Below are 10,513 nucleotides of genomic sequence, written 5' to 3'. Positions count from 1 at the left end.
AAAAATTCCACATTTTGGACACTAGAGGGAGTTGGAAATCATAGGCAATCAACAAATGAAGCGGCACGCGGTCTGAATTCACCATGGCTGGGCAAAAGCTTGTTGCACTTATCCAATATTTTTTTTATCTTTTATTGACCCCCTAGTTCTTTTAATTAACATTATTCGGATTGACTGTGAAGACTTCCATGGATAAAACTGAGGGGGGGCCATGTGCTTCTCACGAGGAATAAGGGAAGTGACAGGTACTCTTTGTTGGTGCGGTATGTGATTGCAGTTTGTACATCTGAGGAAGATGTGAATGTTTGTAACACGTGAACTTTATAGTACAGAGGATGTTCTGTTGTCAGATCCTGTGAGGTTCAAAGAATTCTGGGAAAATCAGTGTTTTGTTCTGTATCGCCTCTACATTACATAAAATGGTGAAACATTTGTTTTGTTGGTTTCTTCATTTTTATATTTCTAATATAAATATTTCTGAAATGTGATATCATTTCTCCAGAAAAAAACAAATAATAAATATTTAGACAAATGCTAATTTTCTACACACCCAGGACCGACTGTATATCCACCCTACACGCCCAGGACCGACTGTATATCCACCCTACACACCCAGGACCGACTGTATATCCACCCTACACGCCCAGGACCGATTGTATATCAACCCTACACACCCAGGACCGACTGTATATCCACCCTACACGCCCAGGACCGACTGTATATCCACCCTACACGCCCAGGACTGACTGTATATCCACCCTACACGCCCAGGACCGACTGTATATCAACCCTACACGCCCAGGACTGACTGTATATCCACCCTACACGCCCAGGACCGCCTGTATATCCACCCTACACGCCCAGGACTGACTGTATATCCACCCTACACACCCAGGACCGACTGTTTATCCACCCTACATGCCCAGGACCGACTGTATATCAACCCTACACGCCCAGGACCGACTGTATATCCACCCTACACGCCCAGGACCGACTGTATATCCACCCTACACGCCCAGGACCGACTGTATATCCACCCTACATGCCCAGGACAGACTGTATATCAACCCCACACCCAGGATAGACTGTATATCCACCCTACACACCCAGGACTGACTGTATATCAACCCCACACCCAGGATCGACTGTATATCCACCCTACACGCCCAGGACCGACTGTAAATCAACCCTACACGTCCAGGACCGACTGTATATCAACCCTAGACGCCCAGGACCGACTGTATATCCACCCTACACGCCCAGGACCGACTGTATATCCACCCTACACGCCCAGGACCGACTGTATATCCACCCTACACGCCCAGGACCGACTGTATATCCACCCTACATGCCCAGGACAGACTGTATATCAACCCCACACCCAGGATAGACTGTATATCCACCCTACACACCCAGGACTGACTGTATATCAACCCCACACCCAGGATCGACTGTATATCCACCCCACACGCCCAGGAGGACCAGCTGTATATCAACCCTACACGACCAGTACGTCCCCTTTGCACATCCAAGGCCAACTCTACATCCACTGCACAGCTTGGGCCAGGTACACCCCCCAATACGTACCCAGGACCAGATGTACTTATGCCTCCTTGTATATCCCCTGCACATGACCCAGGACCAGATGTACACTCACCCCCCCCCCCCCCCCCATTCCCCAACACATACTCAGGACCAGATGTACACTCACCCCCCCCCCCCCCCCCTTCAAAAACACATACTCAGGACCAGATGTGCATTCCTCCTTTGCACACTCAGCACCAGCTCTACGTCATGGCCTGACTTGATTTTGTTTGGGAATGGGACAGGAAGTCCCCATCCTGCTGCCGGACTCCAGCGCTGTATACTGTATGTGGTTGACTCATATACTGCGCTCACAGTGGGCCCAACTAATAGTAATGGCAATGAAAAAAATAATTTTAAACAAACTATTGTAAAGTGACAGGAAGCTGCAGTTCAGCTTTAAACTACAAACTTTCTGTAATGATCAATGGAGTATAAATCTCTATTATATCATAAGAGGCAGCAACTCTTACTGTATTCTCCAAATCCACCACAAGATGGCAGTAATAGCCTAAAAATCTATCTCAGAAAGTAGTACAAGCAGGAGAAGTCTTCTGGGTGAAGGGTACTCAGTACTCAGGTGAGTGTTCTGGGTGAAGGGTACTCAGTACTCAGGTGAGTATTAAGTATACCCAGGCTGGGTCACATGATAGCTGTATCAATTAAATCAATCAATTATGAAAAAAACATACTTAGATTTTTTTTTCAATTAAAATAAATACAGTGCCATCATCCCTATATACATAAAGAGAGAGGGCTTACATTGTCAGGAGGGCGTCCATGGATGCCTGGGCGTCCCCTACAGCGCGCTCTGTGATCACTGTGTCCTCAGGGCACAACTGACCACAGATCAGGGTAAAGTGCCAATCACAGCGGCCCTTCACCACATGATCAGTTGTGGCCAATGACAGCTGTTCATGATGCAAACACAAGCCAGTTATTGGCCTTCCTTTCTTCACGCTGACAGAATGAGGAGAGGAGAGCCGATAACTGGCTCATGTGAAAGGGACATGTACACTGATTATCAGGGCAGCCCCACCAGTGCCCACCAGTGCTGGCAATCAGTGCTGCCAATCAGTGCCCACAAGTCCTGCCAATCAGTGCTCATCAGTGCCTCCAATCAGTGCCCACGAGTCCTGCCAATCAGTGCCAGTGTTGCCAATCAGTGCCCATCAGTGCTATCAATCAGTACCCACCAGTGCCACGAATCAGTGCCCACCAGTCCTGCCAATCTGTGCCCACCAGTGACGCCTCATCAGTGCCCATCAGTGCAGTCTCATCAGTGCATACCAGTGCAGTCTCATTAGTGCCCATCAGTGCAGCCTCATCAGTGCGCATAAGTGCTGTGTCATCAATGCCCATCAGTGCAGCCTCATCAGCGCCCATCAGTGCAGCCTATAAATGCCCACCAGTACGTCTCATCAGCGCTCATCAGTACAGCCTATAGATGCCCACCAGTGCCTCCTCATCCGTGCCAATCAGTGCAGCATATCAGTGCCCATGAGTGCAGTCTCGTCAGTGCCCATCAGTGCAGCATATCAGTGCCCATCAGTGCAGCTTCATCAGTGCCCATCAGTGCAGCCTAAAGGTGCCCACCAGTGCCTCCTCATCCGTGCCAATCAGTGCAGCATATCAGTGCCCATGAGTGCAGTCTCGTCAGTGCCCATCAGTGAAGGAGAAAAATTACCTGTTTTCAAAATTTTATAACAAAATATGAAAAACTTTTTTTTTTCCAAAATGTTTAGTCTTCTTTTATTTGTTTAGAAAACAAACAAACAAAAAAAAACACAGTGGTGATGAAATACCAACAAAAAAAAGCTCTATTTAAAATAAAATAAAAAATGCAGTGTACAGTGTTGCATGACCACAAAATTGTCATTCAAAGTGCAACAGTGCTGAACGCTGAAAAGGGGGGTAAAAGTGCCCGGTAGGGTAAGTGGTTAAATACCAAGAGTGTCAGGTTATTGAATCACGTTGCAGATCTTATCTGCAAACTTCCCGGCAAAGGCAACTTTCGTGGCCCGGAATTACCGAAGAACCGGCCGCACCTTCCTAAAGCTGCTGGTAGGAGGTGAGCTTCTTCCTCATACCTCAAATAGCAAAACTCCCCGGGAGGGGGGGAGGGGATTTCCCTGCGCTGCTGAATCCAAAATTCCCCTATTTGAAAAGTCACTACCCGGAATTCACAATGTGGCAGCTGCAAAAGACGCTTCCATCATCACTGGCAGTATTTGATTAGGGAAAACTGGTGGCAATTGATGGTTACAGTGGCTGCGTTTTATGGCACAGTGGTGGCAATTCATGGGTACAGTGGCTGCGTTTGATGGGCACAGTGGCTCCGTTTAATGGGCACCGTGGCTGCGTTTGATGGGCACAGTGGTGACAATTTATGGGTACAGTGGCTGCGTTTGATGACACAGTGGCTGCGTTTGATGGGCACAGTGGTGACAATTTATGGGTACAGTGGCTGCGTTTGATGACACAGTGGCTGCGTTTGATAAGCACACTGGCTGCGTTTGATGGGCACAGTGGTGACAATTTATGGGTACAGTGGCTGCGTTTGATGACACAGTGGCTGCATTTGATGGCACAGTGGCTGCGTTTGATGGCACAGTGGCTGCGTTTGATGGGCACAGTGGTGGCAATTCATGGGTACAGTGGCTGCGTTTGATGGCACAGTGGCTGCGTTTAATGGGCACCGTGGCTGCGTTTGATGGGCACAGTGGTGACAATTCATGAGTACAGTGGCTGCGTTTGATGGGCACAGCGGTGACAATTTATGGGTACAGTGGCTGCGTTTGATGGAACAGTGGCTGCGTTTGATGGAACAGTGGCTGCGTTTGATGGGCACAGTGACTGCATTTGATGGGCACAGTGGCGGCAATTGATGGCACAGTGGCTGTGTTTGATGGCACAGTGGCGGCAATTGATGGCACAGGGGCTGCGTTTCATGGGCACAGTGGCTGTGTTTGATGGGCACAGTGGCTGCGTTTGATGGGCCCAGTGGCGGCAATTGATGGCACAGGGGCTGGGTTTGATGGGCACAGTGGCTGCGTTTGATGGGCACAGTGAGGCTGCAACAGGGGTGGACTGACAACTGGGGCCCCCGGCAATAGGAGACAGTATACACACACACAGAATACACATACACACACACACTGAGAAGGCACTGGAGAGGCGGGGCAGCTATAATCTTGGGATTTTTAGACCAAAAGGATGTCGGTTTCAGATTTTTACATACTGTCCCTGGTTTTACTGAGGCTGGCAAACCTGATGGGGCCCCCTAGTGGCATGGGGCCCTCGGGCAGTGCCCGAGAGCCCGAATGGTCAGGGGCTGCAATTGATGGGTTTTTTTTCAGTTTGTTTGCTCCCCCCCCCCCCCCCAAAAAAAATCTGAACACCAGCCACCACTGTAATGTGCTAGTATGCATGCAATGCAAGACTCAGGGGACGGCTTAACTTCCTGCAAAACATGATGTCACGGTCTCCATGGAGAGGCCGCATTTTTAAAATACCGTCAGTGAAATCTCGCTCCACCAGTTTCCTCACAGAGCTACGAATACAGTCGCCATTTGAAGTCCTAACGGGCGAGGATGTCGTCTTTGGATCTCACCGGAGACCACAACTGCTCTTCGTGTCTGGAGGTTTTCTCGGATCTTATCAAATTGAGATGTGGGCACAACTTTTACCGGGAATGTTTTGTCAATGTGTTGGGTTCCCAGGAACGGACTGGTGGTGGCTCTCCCGGTCGCGGGGACATCTGCCCCGGGTGTACGGTGCTTTCTTCAAACTCAGACAATCAGCCGGAGCCTCCAGAAGATCGGGCGGCCGAGATCTTCTGCACTTACTGTATTCACTCCCAGGTTCCGGCTATCCAATCATGTCTGCACTGTGAAGCTTCTCTGTGTGCCGGTCACCTGAAAGTCCACACCAAATCCCAGGAACACATCTTGACCAAACCCACCGAGTCTTTCAAAGACAGCAAATGCTCCATCCACAACAAGATCTTGGATTTCTACTGCTGTCAGGACAACCTCTGCATCTGCATATCGTGTCACCTGGAGGAGCACCGAGGACATCAAGTGCGTGACTTCAACGAGGCCTTTGAGAAGTTAAAGGAGAAAATGGACTTTGCATTGGACATCTTGACTTCCGAGGCGGAGGAGATCGAGAAACGCACCCGACGTCTTCAGGATCGCCAAACGAATCTTCAAGAAAAGGCGGCCAGTGCGGCGGAGAGAGTCTGCGCCTTGTTTAGGAACCTCCGGAAACAACAGGAGGATCTGGAGAACAAAATCCTGAAGGACATCTCATGGCAAGAAAAGCAAATTTCCCTTTCGGTCTCCAACCGGATCCTCCATTTGGAGCAAAACCGGGAGGAGCTATCCAGGAAGATCGGCAACATAAAAGACTTATACGAAAGACCCAACCCCTTGATGTTCTCTCAGTGGCTGAATTCGGAAAACCACGACCTTCATAAGCTTAGACGAGAGAGCGTCAAATACAGAAAAACGGATGTAAGAATGGCGTACGCGTTGAAGGAGTTTGATGAAGGTCCGGTCATCCAGGCCTTACACACCGGGCTACTGCACATGGTGGCCACCATCAAAAAAGGGATCTTTGTGCAAGAGGCTTCTGACTTGCTGCTGGATGTCAACACGGCCGCCAACAACGTAGCCGTCACCGAGGACCTGAAAGAACTGTCATGTCCAGGAAGCGATCAATGGCGCATCGAAAAGGGCGAACGCTTCGATTTCTCTCAGGTTCTGAGCTCCGGGAAGTTCGGTTCGGGGAGACATTACTGGGACGTTGAGGTTGGCGACTCTGGGAATTTCAGGTTAGGGGTTGCCTATCCTACTATCGAAAGGAAAGGGGGGCAAGCTAGAATTGGTAACAATGACAAATCTTGGTGTTTAGGAAAGGAAGATGATACGTTGTTTGCCATTCACGACTCCAACAAGAATTGTTTGGAACGTGACTTCTCATGGCAGAAAATCAGAATCTATCTGGATTACGAGGCCGGCCAGTTATCCTTTTATGAGCTTGGTGACTCGATCCGACACCTTCACACCTTCACCGCGACCTTCACCGAGCCCCTCCATGCCGCCTTCTGTATTTTCTTAACAAGCTGGGTGAGAATTTTGAGTTAAGACCTGGTGGAGGGTCTTCAGTGGGCATTATAGCCAGGGCCGTCTTAATAGCATAATGGGCCCCTGGGCAATGTAATGCTCTGGGGCCCCTACTTCCCCAATTTACGCACCTTCTCTCAAGAATTAAAGTATAAATAGATGAAAGAATTAAACATAGATTTATTAGTACTTTCAATAAAAATGTATTTTAACTGCTTGCCGACCAGCCTCCGCAGTTATACGGCGGCAGGTCGGCTCTGCTGGGCGAGATCATGTAGATATAGGAGGCACATCTGCCTTGTGTGCCGCCAGTAACGCCTGCCAGTACCCCCCTGCTAGTGCCACCTGAAAGTGTCCACCAGTGTCACCTATCAATACCCAAGAGTGCCACCTATCAATGCCCACAAATGCCACCTATCAATGCCCACAAGTGCCACCTATCAATGCCTCCTCAGTGTCACCTAGCAGCACTGCCTATCAGTTCCCATTACTGCCACCCATCAGTGCCCATCACTGCCACCCATCAGTGCCACCTATCAATGCCACCTTTTAGTGCCACTTCTCAGTGCCCACCAGTGCCACCTATCAATGTCCTTCAGTGCCACCTCTCAGTGTCACCTCTCAGTGCCCACCAGTGCCGCCTATCAGGGCCCACCAGTGCCGCCTTATCGGTACCCACCAGTGTCGCCTTATTGGTGCCCACCAGTGCCGCATTATCGGTGCCCACCAGTGCAGCCCATCAGTGCCCATCAGTGCAGCCTCATCAGTGCAGATCAATGAAGGAGAAAAATTACCAGTTTGCAAAATCTTATAACAAAATACTTCGCCCAGATGATTGACTTTTCCATGACAAACCCCCCCCCCAGGCGGATAAGGCGCGTCACGAGTTTCCGAAACTAGCCAAACTGCCAGTCAGCTCTATACGGCGCCGTATAGAGCCGACTCGCAGTTCGGCTAGTTGCGGAAACTCATGACGCTCCTTTTTCGCCGGAGGGAAGTTTTTGTCAGGCACATCAAACATCTGGGCGAAGTCCCAGAGGACATTGCGCCACTGCATAGGAACGCCTACTCCCGCGGGAGCTAGTACCCGGAAGCCAGGTGAAAAATAGCGATAATACCGTATGTACACCCTACCCCCCCCCAAAAAAAAAACCAGCATACTGTACATGTTTGAGGTATACAGAATGTAATGTTATATACTTGTTTTTTGGGTGAACCTCCGCTTTTATGGTACAATTCTTTTTCCCTAAATAGCTTCCTTTACCTAAGTGCAGTCCTCCTTCACTTACCTCATCCTTCCATTTTGCTTTTAAATGTCCTTATTTCTTCTGAGAAATCCTCACTTCCTGTTCTCCTGTCTGTAACTCCACACAGTAATGCAAGGCTTTCTCCCTGGTGTGGAGTGTCGTGCTCGCCCCCTCCCTTGGACTACAGGAGAGTCAGGACGCCCACTAACACACAGCTCCTTTCTCTATCTGCAACGTAGAGAGCGTCCTGACTCTCCTGCAGTCCAAGGGAGGGGGCGAGCACGACACTCCACACCAGGGAGAAAGCCTCGCATTACTGTGTGGAGTTACAGACAGAAGAACAGGAAGTGAGGATTTCTCAGAAGAAATAAGGACATTTAAAAGCAAAATGGAAGGATGAGGTAAGTGAAGGAGGACTGCACTAAGGTAAAGGAAGATATTTAGGGGGAAATAAATTGTACCTTTACAACCCCTTTAACTCCAGTTTTATTTTATTTTTTACAATTGAGTTTTCCCAAAACGGTAATTGAAGGTCACAATTGTTCTATCATATGGGCAGGTCTATGTATTATGCTGTATGTACTATTCCTGCTTTATTATTGATTGCTGGTGTATTTTATTTGAAAAAAATAGATGTATAAAGAGCACAAGCTGCACACCTCAATGCACAAAAAAAGCCAACACGCCGATTGTATTCCCTTGTAGTGCCACGGAACACACAGCACGCCATGCTGAGCCGCAATGCATTGCACAACACATGTGCGTTGGAGCGCAGCGAGGTGCAATTCTCAATGCATGTGCAATTAGCGGATAAAATAGGTCAAGAAATTCTCTCTCTCATGGAATCTGTTACACTGAATATTTTCCGTTTTCCTGACATCTGAAACCTCAGAAATGGATGGAATTGTATTCTGGAATAATATAATAAACAGATGTTGTGAATTGAGTGATCTCAATGTGTCCCAATATGAAGGTTGTGAGCGCCCTTCAGGACAGAAAGTGGTTTCCTTTCCTTCCAAGTACATTCCTTTTTTTTTAAAGGAAAAGCAGTAATTTGGGAACATGCATAAGTCACCTGGCTGCTCCAACGACTACGGGGTGGATTCAAGAAGCAATTGCGCCTGTGTAACCATAGGTTACACAGCGCAATTGCTTACTTGCCCCGGCGTAACGAGTGCTCCTGATTCAGGAACCTCGTTACGCCGACTGCAGCCTAAGATCTGCGCGGCATAAGGCTCTTATGCCCGCAAATCTTAGGCTGCATTCTTGCGATGGCCACTAGGTGGCGTTCCCGTTGTGCTCAGCGTATAGTATGCAAATTGCATACTAACACCGATTCACAACGTTGCGCGAGCCCTGCGTACGCAATTTGCGTTGTTTCCGTACTGCGGCTTTTGTGTAAGGCTGCCCCTGCTATTAGCCGTAAAAACTTAAAATCGTTGCCCTGCGCCTCCGTAAATAATGCGCAATTTTACCTGAATCCGGGCCTACATGTTTATTCAGAGAAGCAGAGATCGCCATCGTGAAGACCTATTGCACATTATACACAGGGCTGGATTCACGTAGATCGGAGCATTTTTACAGCGGCGTAGCTTATCGTATTTACGCTACGCCGCCTTAAGTCAGAGAGGCTTCACAAAGCACTTGCCTCCTAACTTACCGCGGCTTAGCGTAAATGGGCCCGGCGTAAGCGCGCCTAATTCAAATGAGGATGAGGGGGCGTGTTTTATGTAAATGATTGGTGACCCGACGTGATTGACGTTTTTTTACAAACATGCGCCGTCCATGTACATATCCCAGTGTGCATTGCTCCAAAGTACGCCGCAAGGACGCGAACTTAAATGACGTCCAGCCCCATTCACGGACGACTTACGCAAACGACGTAAAATTTTCAAATTTCGCCGCGGGAACGACGGCCATACTTAACATTGGCTGCGCCACCTAGGGGGCAGCTTTATCTTTACGCGGCATACCTCTTACAGAAACGGCGTATCTTTACTGCGACGGGCATGCGTACGTTCGTGAATCGGCGTATCTAGTAATTTACATATTCTACGCCGAAATCAACGGAAGCGCCACCTAGCGGCCAGCGGAAAAATTGCACCCAAAGATACGACGGCGCAGGTTTAAGTGTATCTCAGTTTGAGCATACACTTAAACTTACGACGGGCTTAGATTCCGAGTTACGTCGGCGTATCTACTGATACGCCGGCGTAACTCTTTGTGAATCCGGCCCAGGGATGGATGGTGAGCTCACTCACCCCATGGTAGTTAGCACCTCTCATCCAGATGTAGCTGAGGCTGCTGGACTTCAAATTTACAGCGCCCAGGGATTGGAGTGTGGGGCAGACACAGAGTGGTAGGGGTGGGAGGAAGCGGAGCAGTTTGAGCCCTCTCTCCTCTCCTGTCTGGGGGGGGGGGGGGGGATTGTTAGTGCTGGCTTTGGGCAGAGTGAAAGAAACGGAAGGGGGGCCAGCCGGGCCCCTGGGGACCATCGGGCCCCTTACAGGTGTAATGCAAATAAAAAAAAAAACGGGAGGGGGGCCTGCCAGG

The 10,513-nt window shown here is 49.2% G+C and overlaps 1 protein-coding gene across 1 annotated transcript; it reads left to right on the top strand.

Moving 5' to 3' along the window:
• The first annotated feature begins 5,177 nt into the window (after nt 1-5,177).
• Nucleotides 5,178-6,734, top strand: LOC120918378 (E3 ubiquitin/ISG15 ligase TRIM25-like). The gene has a single exon (XM_040329923.1). It carries the CDS (start codon nt 5,178-5,180, stop codon nt 6,732-6,734), a length of 1,557 nt encoding a protein of 518 aa, XP_040185857.1.
• Nucleotides 6,735-10,513: the final 3,779 nt, after the last annotated feature.

The sequence above is a fragment of the Rana temporaria genome, chromosome 12, assembly GCF_905171775.1.
Source record: "Rana temporaria chromosome 12, aRanTem1.1, whole genome shotgun sequence".
Lineage (NCBI taxonomy): Eukaryota > Metazoa > Chordata > Amphibia > Anura > Ranidae > Rana > Rana temporaria.
The sequence above is the reverse complement of the archived record's forward strand: the minus strand, read 5'-3'. Positions and strand labels throughout refer to the sequence as shown.

Excerpts from the sequence above, each read along its gene's own strand:
- LOC120918378 (XM_040329923.1), top strand. The coding sequence starts at position 5,178 with ATGTCGTCTTTGGATCTCACCGGAGACCACAACTGCTCTTCGTGTCTG.